Source organism: Carassius carassius, chromosome 20, assembly GCF_963082965.1.
Source record: "Carassius carassius chromosome 20, fCarCar2.1, whole genome shotgun sequence".
Taxonomy (NCBI): domain Eukaryota; kingdom Metazoa; phylum Chordata; class Actinopteri; order Cypriniformes; family Cyprinidae; genus Carassius; species Carassius carassius.
Window position 1 is genome coordinate 8,555,825 of NC_081774.1, and position 21,636 is coordinate 8,577,460.

At 41.4% G+C, this 21,636-nt stretch overlaps 1 protein-coding gene across 1 annotated transcript; it reads right to left on the reverse strand.

Annotated features, from left to right (window-relative positions):
* Positions 1–16,705: 16,705 nt before the first annotated feature.
* On the reverse strand, positions 16,706–19,549 carry LOC132095744 (C-C motif chemokine 20-like). The gene is made up of 4 exons (XM_059500851.1): positions 19,399–19,549; positions 19,140–19,257; positions 17,223–17,300; positions 16,706–17,043 (listed from the first exon to the last, which is right to left on the reverse strand). Exons 1-4 carry the CDS (start codon positions 19,478–19,480, stop codon positions 16,977–16,979), a joined length of 345 nt encoding a protein of 114 aa, XP_059356834.1. The 5' UTR covers positions 19,481–19,549; the 3' UTR covers positions 16,706–16,976.
* Positions 19,550–21,636: the final 2,087 nt, after the last annotated feature.

Below are 21,636 nucleotides of genomic sequence, written 5' to 3' on the forward strand. Positions count from 1 at the left end.
TTATTTAGCTCAGTTAGTCTTAGTAACTCATAGCGATAAAATAGAGGGTGAGTAGGAGAATTTATCTCGGAATAGGACAGAGCCCGAATGGCTTTTTTTTGTAATGACGCAAAGTTTTTAAGATGACTTGTGAAGGTGTTGCACCATATCACATTACAGTAATTAAGATGTGGTTCAAAGAGAGTTTTATACAACAAGAGTAGAGCAGATAACGGAAGAACATGTCTAATCTTATAAAACAAGCCAACATACTTTGACAGTTTGTTTACAAGATGCTCAATATGACATTTAAAGGTTAGAGATTCGTCAATGATGACCCCCAGGAATTTAGTGGAATGCACTTTTTTATCAATTGGTCATTAATTTTTTATCAGGCAATGGTCAGTGTTTTTAAGTAATTTTTTCTTGGTCGATTTGAACATAATAAAAAATTTTTTGCTTACATTTAATGACATTTTATTACATTTGAACCAGGAGTCAACTTTTATTAACTCTGAATTGACTATATCTTGTAAAATAATTGGATTACTATGTGATGTAAACAAATTTGGATCGTCTGCGAAGATGATTTTATGGAATAATGTCAATGAATTTACAAAATCGTTTATATATAGAATAAATAAGAGTGGCCCTAAAATGGAGCCCTGGGGGACCCCGAAAATGATGGGCTTACAAGTAGAGTTATGATCATTGACATGGACATACTGTTCCTTCTCATTTAGATAACTTCTGAACCATTCAAGTGCTATAGGAATATAGGTCCTGGTCTGACTCCCGAAAGGGAGGAGGGCAGAAGGCCTGCAGTACGATAGGTTGTGGTGTAACAGAGGGAACTTTAGGAATATAACCCGCTCGAGGGTATAAGAATGCTTTGGCCATACCAGGGGCAAAGTCTAAGTAGTTAGGGGCCACCGAGAGGGCCTGAAGGTCTCCAACTCTCTTTAGAGACGTAATCGCCAGTAACAGGGCAGTCTTAAGGGTCAGATGTCTATCTGAAATATCTCGAATTGGCTCGAATGGAGCTTTGCAGAGAGCCTCTAATACCACAACCAAATCCCACGGGGGAATACGGGACCGTACTGGAGGTCTCAGCCTCAGTGCACCGCGGAGGAAACGTGTAACTAGGGGGTGCCTACCCACTGACTGACCATCGAAAGGGACATGGTAAGCAGCTATGGCCGCCATGTACACCTTTAGGGTGGAGTGAGTTAACCCTAGCTTGTAGAAACTCCAGAACTGTACCAACTGGGCAATTAACAGGGTCAAGCTGGCGTTCTCTGCACCATGAGGTTGAAGAGTTTCCACCTGAGGGCGTACAGTTTCCTCGTAGAGGGAGCTCTGGATTGGAGGAGGGTCTCAACAACCTCAGTTGAGAGACCGGAAGCTATGAATTGTGCCCCCTCAGGGGCCACACCCATAACTTCCACAGCTCCGGGCGAGGGTGGATTATTCTGCCCTGCGCCTGAGAGAGTAGATCTGTCCTGATCGGAATCTCCCATGGAGAGCCATCGAGGAGAGAGATCAGATCTGCGAACCATATTCGGCCCGGCCAGAACGGGGCTACTAGCAACAGACGGACCCCATCCCGGCGTACTCTCACCAGAACTCCCGGGAGCAGAGCGATGGGGGGAAAGGCGTACAGACGAAGCCTCGGCCAAGTCTGTGTCATGGCATCTAGTCCCAGTGGAGCTGGGTGAACTAGAGAGAACCAGAGGGGACATTGTGATGTCTCTCGAGTCGCGAAGAGGTCCACCTGAGCTTTGCCAAATATCTGCCATATCTGCCCACATTCCCCGGGCCTCGGCCCCTGCCTCGACAGCATGTCTGCTCCCACATTCAATCTCCCAGGAATATTCAAGAACCAAGGTTTCTTCCATATGTCTAAGGCACGAAGGCATCGCCGCGTGACCTTGATAGTTCAGAATGGATTTCCCCTCTGGGAAAACCCCTTGGTCTTGAGCCACCACTGTAGGGGCCTCATGTGCAGGAGGCCAAAAGGTATCACATTGGGCGCAGCTGCCATGAGCCCTAACAGTCTCTGAAACTGCTTGACAGTGAGTGACTGGCCTTCTCTGACTCTTTTGACTGAGGAAAGGATTGACTCGATCCGAGCAGGAGACATACGTGCCTGCATCGTGGTCGAATCCCATAAAACGCCTAGATAGGTGGTTCTCTGAACTGGAGAAAGTACACTCTTCTTGGCATTCAGTCTCAAACCCAGCTCCCCCATATGGGCGAGAACGACACCTCGATGTCGAACCGCCAACTGCTCTGACTGAGCTAAAATCAACCAATCGTCGATATAATTCAGAATGCGGATGCCCTGCATATGGAGGGGTACCAGAGCCACATCTACACATTTCGTGAACGTGCGGGGTGAGAGTGCAAGGCCGAAGGGAAGTACTCGATATTGGTAGGCTTTGCCCCCAAAAGCGAACCTCAGAAACTTCCTGTGTTGTGGAAGGATGGATATGTGGAAGTATGCATCTTTGAGATCTATTGTGACAAACCAGTCCTCGGATCTGATTTGAGCTGCAACCTGTTTGACAGTGAGCATTTTGAACTTCAGTGACATTACTGAGAGGTTTAAATGACGTAAGTCTAAGATCGGACGCAACCCTCCATCCTTCTTTGGAACTATGAAATACCGGCTGTAAAACCCGGACTCCCTGTCTAGAGGAGGGACCACCTCGATGGCCTCCTTCCTTAATAGTGTATTCACTTCTTGTTCCATCACCAGAGCCTGCTGGGGGCCAACGACTGTCGGTGTAACCCCATTGAACCTCGGCGGTGGACGGCCGAACTGAATACAATAGCCTCTTTCTACTGTGTGCAGGACCCATTGAGATACATTTGGCAGTAGTCTCCACGCTGCTAAATAATGTACTAAGGGAATCAGTCTCTCGAGACTGATCTCTGGTGTAAGAGGCCCCCGAAGGGGTGGCGAGCTTCCCAGCTCCGCTACGCTCGCGGGCGGACATAACTGGGAGTGACACTCGTGGGAGACCTGAAACACTGGCAGGGTTGGCAGACCGGCCTGCAGAGGGCGCTGGGGTGAGACAGGCACCGTATAATGAGGTGGACACCACTCTACCCCAGTAGGGGCTACCCTCATGGTCACTGCGCCTGTGGCGTCAGGACCTCTTTGTCGAGGACTTCCTAGCTTCGATAATTGCATGAAGATCTGACTTTGCTTTGGAAGTCCCCGACTCAGAGCGTGGGGGAGCACGAGTGGCGACGCTCTGCTTTTGAGCCTCGCGGTATGAGGAGCTCGCTTGTGGCGTGGGTATCTCCCGCCCAGATAACCCACGAGAGCGACAAGGGAGGAAACTCTGGAACGCCGCCGCCTGTTTGCGCGCCTCCTGGAACCTGTCGATGATGGTATTGATTGTGTCGCCGAACAGGCCCGAGGCTTGAAGCGGGGTGTCCAGGAGGCAGACCCTGTAACGCTCTCTTATCTGAGACAGGGTCAGCCATAAATGCCTCTCTGCGGCCACCAAGGCTGCCATAGACCGCCCAATCGCGCGAGCGGTCTCTTTGGTGGCGCGGAGGGAGAGATCAGCGGTCTGTCTAAGCTCTACAATATCGTCGGACTTGATCCCCTCCCCCTCGTCTACATCTCTCAGCAGGTCAGCCTGATATGCTTGGAGGACGGCCATAGTGTGAAGGCACGCCCCCGCCTGACCTGCTGCCACATCAATGTAGATGTCATTTTTAACGGTTTTGTGGGCAAGGCCAGAGCCTTCAGAGACGACGCCGAACCGGGTGACAGATAGCTCGCAAGTGTCTGTTCAACCTGGGGCATCGCTCTGTACCCTCGCTCATCGAGCCCCGCGACATTGCCGTAATACTGAGAGTCAGGGCCGAAGAGACGGGTCGAATAAGGGTGTTTCCACAACCTTGCTATTTCTTCATGGAGGTCAGGAAAAAAGGGAAGGCTCCGGGCTGGAGGTGGCTGTCTCGGCCGCAGAAACCGCTCATCTAATTTACTTTCCTGCGGCTCATGTTTTTTCTCTGCAGGCCACTCGATTTTTTATTTATCAACTGCACGAGTAACCACCTCCAACAGCTCCTCATACTGGGGCCAAAGGGGTGGCGAATCCTTACTAATCGTCTCCACATCCACCTCATCAGATGAAGAGAGGTGGAGTGTCGACCCCTCGCCCTGGGGGGAAGAAACCGACGAGCATGCTTCCGAACCCAGGGTTTGGGCGCCTGATCTGGCAGATGAGGAAGGAGATAAGGACTGGCCCGTCTCCATACCCTCTGCCAGATCCACCTGCGAACCCTCACGAGTGCAGCAGCCGCTCAGACAAGAAGTCTGACAATAGCCAGTGCTCCACACAGAGATCTGATCTCATCATCATCATCAAGAAACCTCCCAGCAAAGTGTTAGGAGTCAGCTGCCTCCTCCCTGATTGTCACCGGCACCCCGTCCTAAATCGCCGCCCTTCACCAGGCTCCCGACTGGAGTGGGTGTGTGAGAGGAGAGGCGATGGACGAGTCAGGGCTGGCGGCATGTGATGGGGCACACCTGAAGGAAATGGAGCCTCATCACCGCTGCTGGTGGTGCCCGTTTACTCGGCCGTCGGGCCAGGATGCCGGACCGTCCATCCCCTGCCAGCGCCGCGGCCAACGAGAGTGATGCGGCCGCTAGAGGAAGCCGCCACCCCTCGCGCCCCGGACCGAAGAGGGGAGCGCATGCAGCCGCCGGACTCCGCCCCTTACCTGGACCCTTCCTCCATGAACACTGCCCGACCTACACAAACCCCGCAGCACGACGAGGACACCAGATTCCCCGTTTATTTTGGACACTCTTACCCTTTGGCCACTTTTATCCCGTTTTATTTGATTTCTGTTAATAAAAGCCTCTCCGAGGCCTGACGCTACTGTCTGTCTTGTGCTACTCCCATCACAAAAGCTACCTGAAAACAATGCGGAAGTGCACCTACAAAAGCTTTTTTAACGGATAGTGTGGTCACACCAAATGTTGATTTAATGAAAGTTAAGTTAATATAAGTTAATTAATAAAATCTATTTATGGCATTATTTTTGATGGCATCCTCACTTCACAGCATTTTTACAAAAGTGCCTAAAACTTTGCACAGTACTGCAGCTTTGCAGGTTTCTTGAAGTGTCTTGGAAACAGTGCCACAGTTCTTCTGGACTGAGTCTGTCTCAGTTTGTTCTGTTTCTTCATGTTATTCCAGACAGACTGGATGATGATGAGATCAGGGCCGGGTTTCCCAATAACGATTGATCTTAAGAGCTTAAGAGCGGTTTCTGCGAGTAATTTTGCGATCATTTGTAATTGTTAAATAAGTATAAAAAAAAAACTCCATGAGTAAGAAACAGCTGAAGAATATTTGGTTGGGGTAGGATTTGATAGGATGTCACTATCACGAGCCTACAGAAACAAGTAAAATCTGTTTTATCATTTTTATTTATTTATTGTTAAATAAAAAATCTATGGAGTAGTACATGTGGGACAAAGCACAAAAAAAGAAAAGAAAAGCTGATCCAATATTTAATCACTGATTGGGAGTCTTTCCTTTCATTCATTCCTTAAGCACAGGATTGCATCATCAATTATCCGGACCACAACCACATAGTTAACACAGCACAAACGTGTGAGGTGATTCTACAGAAATCATAAAAAAATAAACACTGGCTTATCCAGCATAGACAGTTCCTCTTTTAAAGGGGGTCATACGAAGCAATTCCATTTTCTCCTTTCTCTTTGGAGAAAAATCTGTGAGCTCTTATAACTCCAGGGGTAAGTCTAAAAAATACAATGCAACAGTAGTATTAAGAATAACAATGTAAAGGCTGTCAGATAAAATGGATTTTTCAATATAAGCATGCTTTTTCTCAGGGGGGGGGGGCTATCCCTTGTACCCAGGGGGGGGGGGGCACATAGCGTGAATGGTACCGTTTGGTCCGTTATTAAATGCAATTTAATTTTGCCTATAAAACAAAGTAACTAGTATTACTAATCATCGTCACTATTCGCAAAGAAGAAAATGTATTATGATTTTTCACTGGCCCGATGCACATCAGAACTGGTTAAAACTTTGCGCAAACATTTTTTTTAAGTCACGATTAAAATATGATGATGTTATAAACTACTTATGCATTCTATAGTAGCTTAATAAAATAACACCAACCGGCTAGAACAGCTGGAGTCTGTGGTGCTTACTCTCGTTGAAACTTCTCAGTAGAATATCTTTCCAGTCATCCCGAAAATTTCTTGTCAAGTCTCTTTCAAATGCCAATTGCACTAAATGGGCCTTTCGCTGATGTAGCATGCTCCTTCGATTGTCCGTGAGTAGAAAATTAGTTTTCGCATGTAGCTGTAGAAGCTCCAAATGTCAGTGCACATTTCATTGCAGAGTACACTAGGCATAGCTTCAAGCGTGGTATAATGCTCCTGGAGTATTTGTTTAAGTGTTAATTTTTCCCCACTAGAAATCGATCTAGCCAGTACTTTACCCAGGAATTGTCGGGCCACAACAAATTCTGAATTAATCACTACTGAATTAGTTAAGTTCATCATATCTTGTACGAGTTGAGCATCCAAGAAAGTGCTGTCACATTGTTGATCAAAAGCTGAAAGAGCTTCAATTAACTTGCTATTTCTTTCTCCGAAACGCTCTGAGATTTCTGCAAGCACTGCATCCAAAGTACTGTAGAATAATCATCTGAGCTCTTCTTGATTTCCCAAATCACTTTGAGCCTGGCCAATGCTTTCCTCCAGCAGATATTCTTGAAGGCCTTTGTTAATGGTCAGCTTTCGTTCGGGAGGTCTTGGCATTTCAGTGTCGTCTGCCTTTTCCCACAGCTCTAAGAACTCAGATTCACTGCACAATTTCGTAAGGCATTCTGAAGCACATGTAACTAATTTGACTACACTTAGAAGGTCCATGTCCTCTGACTGCATCAGTTTGTTTGGAGCATCAAGCAGCAGTAGAATCTTACACACCATGTGGGCAATGAATTTGAAGCTCGTCTCTGATACTTCCCTAATCAGGCCAGCTGCTTCCATGCGCACCTCCGTCTCGTATCTGTGATTTCCACTGATCTCAGCTAACAACAAAGTAATGTCTTGAAAATAATTCAAAATTGCTTTGACCGTTTGAAGATGCCCTGTCCATCGCTGTTCAGGTAATCTCTTAGGCTGCTGACCTCCATACAAGACAGCAACTGTTGGCTTCTTTATGAATTTATAAAGCAAGTTACACACATTAAAGAAGTCTTCAACCATGGGCTCTGTACTAATAATTGTATGAAGAACTGATGTATTTATTCATCAACATTTATTTGGAATTTTACTAACAAATTAGATTTATTGTATGTACTGGATAAAATCCATATGTTCCATCTGTTGCAATCTAAATTTAAAGCTGAAGTCGAATTGTGCTCAAATAAAAGGATAATTAAAGCTGACGTTGTGCTTGTTGGTACACTGACGAGTGATCAGGATAGACTTAAACTTGAATTGCTCAAATGGGCTAGTTAAATGAATACAAAAAAAGAGAGATACTGGTCCAAATTTTAAAGACATTTTCAGATTATACACAAAACAGGAGTGGAAAAGTTGTAAAGGCTTTCTGGTGTGTTTTATCGGTTTTAACTGTAGATGGCAGCACTCTCTAATAATACAAGCTGTCATTCTCATCTGGTGACTAAAAATCTGCTTTGTAAGTAGAATTCTCTTAATACATTAAGCTTTAATGTAATGTTTTTACCTACAAAACTCAGTAATGAGTCGCTTAACCTCATCAGGGTAACGCTTCTTCTCAGAGCATGTTTGACAGAGACACAGACACTCACTGATATGCTAGCAACTTTCAGGAAAATCTTCAGATTATAACACTGCCTTGAAAATCATCTCTATGCTAATGAACTGATATGGAAATATCTAGAGCTATTTATTTTCTGCATATCATTGATATTTGACCAGTGAGCTGAAAATAGGTTATACATTGATGTTTCTCAATTTCAGCTGATTGTACACATATCTAGACCACCTAAAAATGAGGATCAGAAAGACCCAGCAGCTGGACATACAGTAGTCTTTGATGCATTAAACACTCTCCAACAGATGGGCTATAGTTTTGCACTAAACTGCAGCATTATTTATATTCATTTAAATGTAAAGATTTCTTCAGAATCTTCAGAATCGATTCTTGTGTAGTTCTGTTAGCACTTTGAATGTGACATAGAGAAGGACCTAAGATTTCTTCATAATTAACCATTTATAATATCAAACTGAGTTATGAGATATGATTAAAAAAAGTGATATATATATATATATATATATATATATATATATATATATATATATATATATATATATATAATTGTGAGTTTATATGTTAGGTAAGGATTAAAATTATCAGATTAGTACATAGTGTTAGTTTGAAGTACACTAGCACAATGATTAAAAAAAGACAGCTTCTAAATGAGTGGACGAGAATATTCATCAGTAATTACTGGCAATAAGATGGATTATTAAAGACTGTTATCTGCAAAGCTGCATTTTTGAAATGTACATTTCATTCCAACTTCAAAAAGATCAAAACATATGAAATATGAAAACAAAAGAATAACTACAGTAAATGTACAAGGATGTTTGTAAAGTTGTAAAGATACCCAATTTGTTATTTTTTACTAATCATCTTGCAATATCCATGATTCATTGCCCTCAATGAAGTCGGGCTTTTCACATGACCAGAGCACATCCTCAAACTCTCTTTTCTGTGAAAAATGACTGCATCACTGACTGAGTGTCTTTCCTTTATTCTGTTCCTAAAGCAAATAATTGTACCATCAAATATCCGGAATAAAACCACTAAGTAAGCATATAAGTGAGGTAAAGTGTTTCTCCAGAAAGCGTCATGAAGATTTGCTATTCTGACAGACAGTTGCTCTTTTTTATAATATAAACAGGGACGGTGTGAGTGAGATCAGTGAACATCTTAAAACTTTGCACTGACAGAAGATTCTGAAGACCCAGGACCTTAGCAAAGAAATAACATGCAGCTAAACCAGAAGATGATGAGGAGTCATCATTTTTTTACTTCAGAATTTATCAGTGCTGTCTGATTTATTGAAAGTTATTTCATAAAACCCTATTCATCAGATGGACAAATCAAGCCTATTGAATGTTGCACAACCGTCTCCACCAAGGACATCACTTTACCTATAACAGGATTCAAACTTCAGAAGAGTAAACCTTCTTGTGTCAATGCAGTCATGTAAGTAGTCCTATTCTCCACTAGATAATTAATGTCTGTTTTGTCTTTACAGCATCACCCTTTTCAAAAATGTAATTTCTAAATCTCTCTAACGTTCTAGGGAAACAGTTTCTTCACAACTGAAGGTCGGAGGTGCAGTTAATGGAAGGAGAGCTGGGTCAATCAAAAAATCCAGGAGCTCAAAAAATTTTTACTCCAAGAGTAAGACACTGATGAACATACACTGATGCAAGAGACATGACATGAAATATTTAAAATAAAATTTACAACAAAGCCAATTTGTTCTCTTTTGCTCAGCCGGAAATGAAGATGAGCAACACTGACTCTACACCTTCCTCTTCAGCCTCTCCATACAACTCTACATCTGCGTAGTGCAATGTAATTTATCATTGTATGAAAAACATTTTAAATATGTATTTATTCAGTTTTTCAAGCTGTAATAATTTGAAACTAAAAGCCATTTATTATACTGAACTGATAAACCAGTTCCTATCCATTGCAATCTATATTTATGCCATGAAATTGAGGATTTTTTTTTGAGAATTATGCTCAAATAAAGATGATGACCTAAAGTCTTTGCATTGGGATTCACTGAATTACTTGCTGGGTAAAATGGTAGACAAATATCCAATATAAATGATCTTAACATGATTTGTGATAGCGACATTGTGATATCTTTATTTGAGCAAATGATGACTGGAAAATGTAGATATAAATATTGTTTAGTCATTATGTGAACTCTTGAGTAGATATAATAGCATAATACTTTTATTTAGCAAGAACACAGCTGATCAGAAGTGACAGTAAAAATATTGTCACAAAAGGTTTCCATTTTAAATAAATTATGTTGTTTTTCTATTCATCAGAAGAAGAAAAAAGGCGGAGGAGACTGGAGCGGGTGGAAGGGATGACATTTGTGAGGCTCCAGGAATTCTAGGCTACACTCTACATCAAGAGGCCCCTCTAGGCTGAACACAGGAACAGCATTGCGCTCTGGAGGAGCGGACACTGGAGGGCGCTCTGGACTGGATTCAGGGGCTGGAGCCCTCTCCTCTTAATTTTGGCACTTTCGTCATAACATACTTAGCCCACCATCAGCCGCTGTGCTAACGGTTGGACGGGGCCATCAGTATATTTTCTGAAACAATGATGTCATCATCCCACGTGTTGACCCTAGTCAGACACCGCTATGACATATAAGAGCAACAACAACCTTGGAACAACAAGCTGTGGGGCAGCTGTGGCCTAATGGTTAGAGACTAGTTATCTGAAGGTCACCAGTTTGATTATCGATGCTGGCAGGAGTTGTAGGTGGGGGGGTGGGGTGGTGAATGAACAGTGCTCTCTTCCATCCTCAGTAAGTATGGCTGAAGTGCCCTTGAGCAAGGCACTGAACCCCCAGTTGCTCCCGGGCACTGGATATATAGCTGCCCACTGTTCTGGGTGTGTGTTCACTTATCACTGCTGTGTTGGAATCTGTGGCATGAAAAAAAGGGGAATCACAAGACATGGAGGCACCTCTTCCAACAAAGGGGCTGACCGATAGGGCATGCACGCAAGTGCTGGACATCAACAGTGCTGGAGAAACCCAGGGTTCTGAACTGAGGAACTCATCTGAGGGGAATAGCGAACACGTCCAGTCCATGGAGTGGAATGGCGCAGCAAGTGGATTGACACTGAGCAGGTCCTCAGTGGCCTGAAGGGGTGAGTACCCGGGAGGACACGGGCTCTACACGGAGATTATAAAAAAATGTGTTAGGTGTCGCCCAGCCTGTGCCAGTGCCCAGGAGGAGGCTAGGCAGGTCTGGCAGGTCTTGAGCCTGATAAGCCAGGACAATAGCATCCACTATCCAGCCTTTCTGCTGGCCTCTGTAACAAACAAAGAGGTGGTCTGGAGTTCTGAGGCACTGAGGTCTGTCTACGTAAGTGCAGAGCACACATACTGGAAAGAGCAGCACCAGGGCTGGGTCTGCCTCCTCTGGGGCCGGCACTTGCAAGTTCACCACCTGATCTCTAAAAGGAGTGGTGGGAACTTTGGGCACGTATCCAAATTCAAGGAATTCTTAGTCAACTGAAAATGCCTGCAGGTCCCCGACCCTCTTAACCGAAGCCGAAGCCGCCAGGAGCGCAGTTGTCAATGATAAAGACTTTACCTCTACTGAAAGCAAGAGTCTCCATTCCCTGGGGCGAGACTGCTGACGTGAAAGCTCGTCGGCTGCATGATTGAGCCTGCCTGGGATGTGAATGGCACGAAGTGACCTCAGATGCTTCTGACTCCACAAGAGAAGCCAGAGTTCATGTCAGCTGGAGGGAACGGCTCTATTGCACCCTTTGCCAGCTGGGTCGCAACCTTCGCATGCATAAAAGGAGCATCCTTGCCCACCATCATTGCGCAAACACCCCGAAACCTGGGGGGACGCCGGGTGAACTGAATCGCGTAGCCGAGCCTGATAGTTCAGATGAGCCAGCGGGACAGGCTGGGGAGCTCTAGCCAGGCTCCCAGAAACTGAACTAACGAAATCAAGGGAACCACAAGCATACCCAAAGTAAGGCCACATGCGGAACAAACAGCAAACTCCCATAGCCATGGTAGGCATAACGTGGGGCAAAGTAAGAACACTCATCTGATTCTGAGTGGCAAAGAGGGCATGAGAAGGCAAGGATTACTAAAGAAAATGAGAACAAAGGATTCTCCCCCGGCCCTCCTCTGGGGGAAGGAGTGGTCCTGTTACCATATCCTGAAGAGCTGACTTCCCCAACTCTGGGGCGCCCGTCTCAGGAAAGCCACTTGGCCTGACGCTTGACAAGTCTGGGGGCAGAGACGGGCTGTGCCGTCCTTCTGCAGCCTTCTCCTTGCTGTGGCCGTGGTGGAGGCTGCTGCTGTGCCTGAGCGGGAGTGGAGGAGACCACAGGGGGATGCCCTCGGCGACGAGCAGGCAGAGGTGGCTGCACTAGCAACAGTGTAGAGACAGCAGAGGGGCGCTGGGGCCGAATATGCTTATGGCCTCAGACTGGGCGGCAGAGAACTGCTGGGCAAAATTCTCCACCGTGTCGCTGAAGAGGCCAGCCTGGGAGACTGGGAAGTTGAGGAGCTGAATCCGATCAGACTCCCTCATGTCTGCCAGGTTTAGCCATAAGTGGCGCTCCTGGACATCACCCGATCTCCTGCAAAACTTCTGCACTTCCCCCGTGCAGCTCTTTGAGCACCTTGGTCTGGTAGACCTGAAGGGTAGCCATGGCGTGCAGGGTGGAAGCGTCCTGACCCGCAGCTCTGTAAGCCTTGGCCACAAATGTGAATGAGAATTTACAGACTTTGGAGGGAAGCTTGGGACTGCCACGCCATGTGGAGGTGCTCTGAGGACACAATTCCATCGCAACAGAACTGGGGGTATCCCAGCATACCCCTTGGCCGCTCCGCCAACGAGGGCAGTGAAGGTGGAGGAAAAACCAGAATGGTTTGAGGCAGTTAAAGTTGCCTTCAATGAATTTGTCAATTTCTGGTGCACCTCACGGAAGAAAAGAAACGGTGACGGCTGCTGGTGATCAGCACAAGCAGACCCCAGGAACTAATCCTTCAACCTTGAAGAATTTTCTACTCGAGCCCAATGCTCTTGGCTGCCTGAGAACGCATGGCCGTCAGCTCGGGATCATACTCAAAGAAGGAAAAACCCAAAGACTCAAGAGATGAAATAATAGATTATCTTTCCAGCTCAAGACTGCATTGACTGAAACAGGTGAACTGCTAGAGTAATTCCAGTACAGAACCTATAGAGTTTTGCGCATGTGCGAATGAACGAATCACTTCCCGAGACGAGTCATTCTTCCCAAGTGACATTAATGATTCGTACAAAATAAATCATTCAAGCACGACCCATCACTACTTTATTCACTAAAATACGTCTAATTTTACCATATCCTAAAACTCACTCACTCTACTGTTATTTAATAGATTAAATCAACTAGAATTTTATTAAATAGACATGGATTTTTTATAAAAATATTCATATTATTAAGGATTTATTGACGCTTAATTCACCTTAACAACCGTGGTGCTGTTGTCCGTTTATAGCCTAAGTTTACCTTTTAACTTCTGGCAGCTTATTTTTTTTGCGATAATCCAAAAGCCTATGGAAATATCCTATTGGCTTTTTGTCAAGGGAACCAGTGTGATGCTAACCCTAACAGCCAAGTGGCATACAAAGTGAAGTCATAGTTCCCCCACTATATGCAGAATGGCCTTGTTTAAACCCTCCTTTCAGACAGGCAACCTTTCTGTTGAACAGATAACTTATGAATGCATTTCTAACAACTTGCTGGTATATTTTTGGTTTCTTCATTCGCCCTAGTTTTAAACAGCCTTGCTATTAATTTCTATAAATGTACCTTCATTAACGAGTCATTCGTTATTAACTTCACTCACTAATTTAACATTGCATGTACAGTTCATCAGAGCACAGTAAAAAGTTCTCATTCTCGTCAAAGCAGTTACTTGGACGGGATTTCTTTAGGTGCATTTCCTCAGCTGTACACATATTAATTCCCTGTGGTTTCCTAATCAAACAAATAACCAACGTGATCTCATGAGAATACGTGTGTATTTTTATGTTAAATGTGGTTCTACAACTTAGACGTATTTATAGCAGTAAAACGTACAAATACGTACGTGTTAGCAGCTAAAAAAACGTAAATAATCTAACGTAAAGTGTGAATTTATATGAATTCCCATGTATTAATATTAAAATCGTGGCTTTAATGATTTAAATCTGTTTTATTTAATTATCATATCAATAAATGTTTTTATTGAATTTATTGAAAGCAGTTTACTCATCTACTTAATAGGAAATAACATTTCTGTGCATGCTGCAAACCATAGATACACAAAAGCACAGCATAAAATTACAAATCACATCCATTTTATTTGTTTGCTGTACTCCATATCTTTAGAATCCAGATGTTTGCAAGGAACATATCCATATCAATCGATCTTCATCTTCATTCTCAGCAACAGCGTCCGTCACAGTCAAAGCCTGTGGTCGTTATGATTCGAAATTTGAAAATAGCGCCAGTGCGCCACAGGAACGTTACGACATGGTTTACGGCACTAATATTGAACTCTCATTGGTTCTCACATAATTCGTCACAGATTGTGACATGTCGTGTTTCAGTTGATAGACATTTGAAATCAGTACTGCTACTGCGCCAGTGCGCCTTCACGGAGAGAAGACAGATTCATAATTTCACGGATTAATAAATTAAATTCTGCTCTGTACCCTATAAAAACTATTACCTCCAGAGAGGACTGCGACTGGAACTCATTATCATTTGAACTACTTTTGGTACCACTTTTGATATTTTTTCGCAAAAAATAAATGATTAACATTATGTTTGTTTGTCTGTTATTTGTTTATTTATAACAGTAACGTTATGTAGTTTTAAGAAATGGTTATGGGTAGGTTTAGGGGTAGGTGTAAGATTAACGTTAGTGGCTCAAAATAACGTTTTAATGTTATATTTTTACTAAAATTGTGTTTTATTATGTTTTATTCTTTTAACATTCTGTATAAAATGGGTAGGTTTAGGTTCGGGTGAGGTATAGGGATCTTACATTTATCAAAAAAAATTATAAAAAAGGGAAAATATACATAAATATTTAAAAAAGTAATCTGATACGCATTGAAAAGCAGCTTCATGAGCAAATTTCTATGGATAACTGACTGGTCAGAGAACACGTTCTATCTGTACGTATTTGAGGTTGTTTTTACGTAAATTTCGATACGTATCGAACCTGTAATTACGTCCAGATAATACGTAAATGACACTGTAAATACGTAAAGGTACATACGTATTGGACAGTTTTAATTTACGTCTAAATATGTACGTTTTGATTGTGAGATCAGGCTGAAATAACAAATAATTGACAATGACAGATTGACCACAACAGATGATGATGGGGTAATATTTTGTATTTCCACTGCTGCAAACTCCTGAGTTATTCGATCTCTCCGATTCTGTGCTTATAGAGGGTCAGTGGCTGGAGATTTGGAATTAACCGTTGATACTCAAGTTCATTATCCTGTTGAGGAGACCGGAGCTAGTTTTAACTTTTTTTTAAGTTGTAAATATTTAGTTCATTTATTCATGAATTTAAGCTGGGGGGGGGGGGGGGGGGGGGGGTTCACCCTAATGTGTTGTTTTTCTTATTTGTAAATCACAAGCAGGGCAAATTGATCATAACGAGTTCAACAGTACACCAGTTTAGTGTAAATTTAGGCCAAGTATCAGAATTTCCAAAACATGAAACATTTAGAAATTTGCCTCACTTTAAAAAATGATTGCGGTGATTAGTCATCGCAATTTAAAATTTAACTTAAGAATATATTTCAAGGTTCAATTATAAGTTAAGTTAACTTTAGTTTAGGTAAATTAAGTTAGATATTAATGTTATCCCAACATATTTTAAGCTGTTAAGAATTGCAGCCCAGCCAGCATTTTATGTCTAATGTACTGTAAGGGTTCATAGTAGAAACTGCATAATATCGATCTACATGGTGATGATGATATCTTTCAGAAAATCACATGTTTTTCAGAAAATAGACGTCACTGGAGTGGAGTGATTGAAAAGCTGAAGGAGAAATAAGATATCAATTTTATGTTTTTGTCAGATCAAGGCTATCTTCTTCACAAGTGATAGATTCCCACCAATGCATTTTCAAAGGTCAACCTACAGTACAGTAGATATGTATCTGTCAAAAGAATCTCTAACAGCAGTGCTTTCAGCTCTAGGTGGCAGCACTCTTTAATTTCACAAGATGTAATTCCCCATAAATCATTAATATCATCTTTTTTTTCCCTTTACCATCTTGTCAATAAACCTGGGACAGCAATTAGATGCTTGACATCTTTCAGGATGACACTTTTCCTGAGCAACACAGAGCGATGTTTGACCGTTTAGACACTTGTCAGTACAATCCCATCAACGCCGAGGAGTATCTTCAGGTTATAATAGAAGCGGTACCTTTAAAAACATCTTTTTTATTATGAATTTTTTTTTTTTTGCTGAATCCGAGTCAGTTTGTGTCATTAAAACTTACGAAGAGCAAATCAGAAGTTAGGAGAATATAACTGTTGTTTTATCATTTTTCACTCACTTTCTCATTCTTTTAGCTGATGAAAAATATTAACATTGGGACACCTGTACTTTGGCCTCCAAGGATTGACAAGGACAGAAATGAGATATGAATTTAGTCTCAGATTTATCAGAACAGCTTACACCTTTTCACAGATATGCTATGGTTTGTTCTAAAGTACAAAAGTAATAATTTTGTACTGTACTTAAACTATCTTTGGAATTTTGTTTACTATTCTCTCCCAGCTGGGATTTTCTTTTACAGTAAGCAGCATGCAAAGAAAATTACTTTTTGTTTCACTTTTAATGTTTTTTTTTTTTCTTTCATTATTGCTGTTTAAGACAAATCTGTACATCATTACAGACTGAATTATATAATAAAATGTAGAAAAAAAATAGTTATGTATAAAACAGTTTTTATCATTATTATTATTATAAAGGATATACATGTATAGTCAGAAAAGAATTTAAAGCATGATGTACGAGGATAATCATCAGTAATTAATAGAATCTGCCTTCATATGTTATAATTTTTTGTTAAAGCCATGTTATTTGCAAAAGCTTCATTAGCTTTTGCTGGTTGTGGGAATCTAGGGTTTCGATCCAGCAGTGGTGAGATGCTGATTTCCCTCTTCAGTCAGTTTCTCTAATTTGGACCTACAAAGAAAATATAAATTGAAGTAATTTATTACTTTGGCCATCATAAAAATAAATAAATTTCAGTTTGTCACATTATTTACTGCTCAGTGATAGTGAATTTCAGCTTGAATGTCGCCATTGTATGCCAACAGATTTGAGGTGACTTGTTTAAATGTCACACTCTTTGTTCTTCTTACCTCAGACGTGCAAGTGCTGCTCTCACCCACTGATCCTTAATACTCGCACATACCTTCTTGTTGTTCTTGGTGATAAAGCTTGAAGAGAAAGATTGTTTTAGAAACCAATGAAGGCAAACTTTCTTCTGGAGACTGCTTATTATGTTTATTTTTAGATGTCACAGGCAGTTGTCTCTTTCTATCAATATAATCAGGACCAAAAGTCTGATTTTAAATTCATTTTAATAATACAGATTATATAATACACTGCCATTCAACATTATGGCGTAAATAAGATTTAAAAAAAGAAGAAATTAATAAATTTATTCATCAAGGATGCATAAAATAATAATAATAATAATAATAATTCTTATTTTTAACTGTCTGTTTATCAAAGAATCCTGATTTTTTTTTTATATATTACACAAAACATTTGATAATAATAATAGAAGTATTTGAAGAATCATGTAACACTGAAAATCCTAATTCAAATTTGCCATGCCAGGGATAATTTATAATTTAAAATATATTTAAATATTAAATATAATATTCAAATATAATTTAAACATGTATTTTAAATTGTTATAATATTTCACAATATTACTGTATTTAAAAAACAGAGTTAAGGAGTATATAAGGAGATAAAAATCCGGACCATTTTGAGCAGTAGTGTATTATATATTTGCGTGATGTTAATATAGTGGTTGTACTTATTTATTTTTCATTGAAAATTATATTGTTAACATAACAATTTGCGTTAATTATTTAATTATTATTATTATTATTATTTTGAGTTTTTCCATATCGTTTACCCCTTATTTGCTTCAATGGCAGTAGACCTGAATCACACAAACTTAACATGTTTTGCAAAAACCTCGATGATGTTCTCCAGCATGATTTGAAAATGATTCAAAGAGCATTGTTTGTTTCAACAACAATATGTGAAAAAAGAATTCACCACTATTTGTGATATAGGAGACTTTATATCCTAAACAATACCGATACCTTTCAGCCTAAGAGCCTTCCTCAGGGTATCCAAAACATTCAGATTTGACATTATATTTCTAATAGTATACTTTTTTTATTATAATATTTATTATTATTAGATGAGGTCACAGATTTTTCTGTGTTGTATCAGATATTTGTACCCCACTGTATGTCTTGTGTTAACTTAGGGTGTACTCACACTAGGCACGGTTGCCATGAACCGGGCCCGAGTACGATTGTCCCCCCTCCCCACTCCCCCTCTGGCCTGCACTCACATAGGGTTTCAGCATTCGTGCCAGAGCACGCTTACATCATTATGGTGCGCGACGGTTTCGGGATAAACAGGAAGAGCGGTGCTCTCTGAACACAATGGAGTCCATCGCTCTGTTTTCTTTGTGGATAATTTTGTGTCGTTTGGTCCACAGCCCTCTCACAGCCTGTTGTTAAACAGATCTGTCGCCTTAGTGGCGCGAAAATTTTCTAGTAATCGTGCTGCTCTTATGAGGAGGTTTGCAAGGTACCAGTTGAAGTGCAGCAAGGACTTTGCAGCTGCACTTTTGGAGCGTCGCAAAACCGTGACGCCACGCGTCCTGTTCCGTGCTCCAGCACGGTTAGCGCTCACACTGCATGCGAACCGCGCCCGAGTCCAACTGAACCGTGCTCTGGCCCACCTCTTCCAAGCGGGCCAGGGCCGGCTAATCGAGCCGCGCCCGGGCACGGTTCGGAGCACTCACACTAGTCAAACGAACTGCGCTTTGGTGGTCAAACGCACTCGGGCACGGTTCAAACTGGCTAGTGTGAGTACACCCTAATGCTGTGGGATTTTGATATCAGCTGTGCACCCTCATATTTAAATGTATGGTTAAATGTGTCTATTTTTGTGCAACCACATTATGTGGGTAAATGTGTGAACCCTGACTCATTCCTGCGGTCGGGTTTACAGTGACTCACATGATGGCGTCTATGCGACACACCTCGGTGGATTTCTGCTCCATGAAGCCCTTGATCACACCAAAGGGCAAAGGATTTTGAGTGTATTTCACACAACAGGCATAGTTCAGCGGCCCATCTGACATCACACATAACATTTTCTTACAATCATAGTCATAGAACTACAGTACCCATTAAAACAACACCAAAAATGACAGCTAAATTCACAGCAATGACCAAAACAATGCAAAAGCAGTAAGATCTCCATAAAGAAACTTACATGCTTCTGGAGTGTGAGGGAACAGGCTCAGAAGAACGCTGCTGATTAGAGTGATGGTGAACAGAGACATTATGCAGCGCATTTCTGTCAGTCACATATGTTTGCTTTAGCAGTGCAGGGCCTTATATAGTGAGCGATAAGATCAGTTGCACATTGCAAAATCACAAATCAGATGCAGGTTCTAAAATGGGGACAGCAACCATGGAAAAAGAGAACAGGAAAACCAATATTGCCGATATTACAATGCTTACATAGCAAGTCCCAACCACAGATGGGGTTGCAGATTGATCTAAGACTGTTTCTAAGTATCTCGAGCAGTTATGCATGACCCTTGATGATATATGTACATTTTTGCATACATTTTGCCTCAAATATAAGTGGCATTTTTGCTAATGATGTAAATCAGCATCTAGAATTATGTGCATGAAAAAAACACTGTAAATGTCAAAGTGTAGCTCTATTCTTTGCTTCTTTGCTATGTTTTTGTTGTGTCTTTGTCCCTTTTATGACTTATAAGCTGGAGCATGTCATCACTTCTCATTTATTTTAAATAATCTGTTCAGATATTTCAGATTAATTATTTTATATGATGGTATTAAGTAATTACAGGTATGATTTAGAAAATTTGAGACTGTTGACATCAATTTGTGCCTTATCTCAAGCTACCAAATATTTTTATAGGGGAAGTTGTTTATTGTGCAATGTGAGGATTGGCTAAACCTCTTGTTTACCATGACCCATTTAGTGGTGAGAATGACAATTTTCCCCTCTGAGCAAAAGAACAAATTAACATGCACAGCTTCCGTGACCTAGAAAACGTCTCAATACAGGATTCTAACCATCAAGGGGGAGCGTTAATGTAAAGATCATATATTTGGTTAATCTAGCTAGTATGTGTGTCTTTGCTTGAAACATGCTATTAATTGCAAAATAGATAGAGGTTTTGTCATGTGAAACTGGCTCAGGGTGCATTTCTGTCTAAAGGCTGCATATCTTATAAAACCGTGAGATATGGAATGTGTACATTTAGAAAACATCTCATTCAAGGTGCAAGCTGTCTGTTGTGAGCAAGCTCTATTTCTGTCGACTAATACATCATTTATACTATATTTCCAGGAAATTGCAACCAGACTTAATATCCAAGCAACCCTGTGCCTTTTTTTTTTTTTTTTTTTTGCTGTATTTTATCATATATTCCCTAACTGCACTCTCAACAACATGCTTACAAATTGATTCTCTTTGTTAGAATTTTTTATTTAGTGAGATGTTTTCATGGATGGATGGATGGATGGTTAGGTGGGTGGGTACATGGGTAGACAGACAAACATACAGACTTGAATGGATGGGTAGGTACTGAAGATAGCTAAATGATTTGATGGTAGATAATTGCTTTTATTGGTAGATGGGAAGATAAATGGTTAGGTAGGTGGGTAGATGCTTAGACAGACAAACATGCAGACATAAATGGATGGTAGGTAGATGGTAGATAAACGGTTACGGGTAGATGGGTAGATAAATCGTTAGGTACTTTTGTTGGGTAGATGGTAGACAAACAAACATACAGACATAAATGGATGGATCGTAAGTAGATAGATGAGTAGATAAATGGTTTGGTAGTTGATAGACATACAAACATACAGACATTGATGGATGATGGATGGATCTAAGTAGATAGATGAGTAGATAGATGATATATGTAGATAGATGAGTAGATAAATGGTTAGATGGGTAGATAATTGGTTATATGGGTAGCTGGGTAGCTAAATTGTTATTAAGTAGATTGGTACATAAATGGTTAGGTAAGTGGGTAGATAGGTAGACAGACAAACATAGAGACAGATAGATGGATGGTAAGTAGATAGATAGACAGACAGACTTGAACCAAGAGACAGACAGACATGAACCAAGAGAAATGAACTAAGAAATGAACCAAGAGAAAACATTACCGTCTCCAGCCGCGAGAGGGCGCTCTATGCTGCTCAGTGCTCCTATAGTCTACCACTGAGCAGCATAGAGCGCCCTCTCGCGGCTGGAGACGGTAATGTTTTCTCTTGGTTCTTGGTTCTAAATAAATGCGATTTATAGTCCAGTGAGACTTATATATGTTTTTTTCCTCATCATGGCGTATTTTTGGACTGATGCGACTTATACTCAGGTGCGACTTAATACGGTAGATAGATAGATGTGAATTGTGAATAAAAACAGAATGCAATGATGTGGAAGTTTAAAATTTCAATA

What these genes read in the sequence shown, in the direction of transcription:
- LOC132095744 (XM_059500851.1), bottom strand. Translation starts at nt 19,480, where the DNA reads ATGCGCTGCATAATGTCTCTGTTCACCATCACTCTAATCAGCAGCGTT. An exon ending in CCCTCACACTCCAGAAGCAT is followed by an intron (nt 19,258 to 19,398) that starts GTAAGTTTCTTT and finishes GTGTGATGTCAG; the next exon opens with ATGGGCCGCTGAACTATGCC. An exon ending in GCAGCACTTGCACGTCTGAG is followed by an intron (nt 17,044 to 17,222) that starts GTAAGAAGAACA and finishes TTTTCTTTGTAG; the next exon opens with GTCCAAATTAGAGAAACTGA.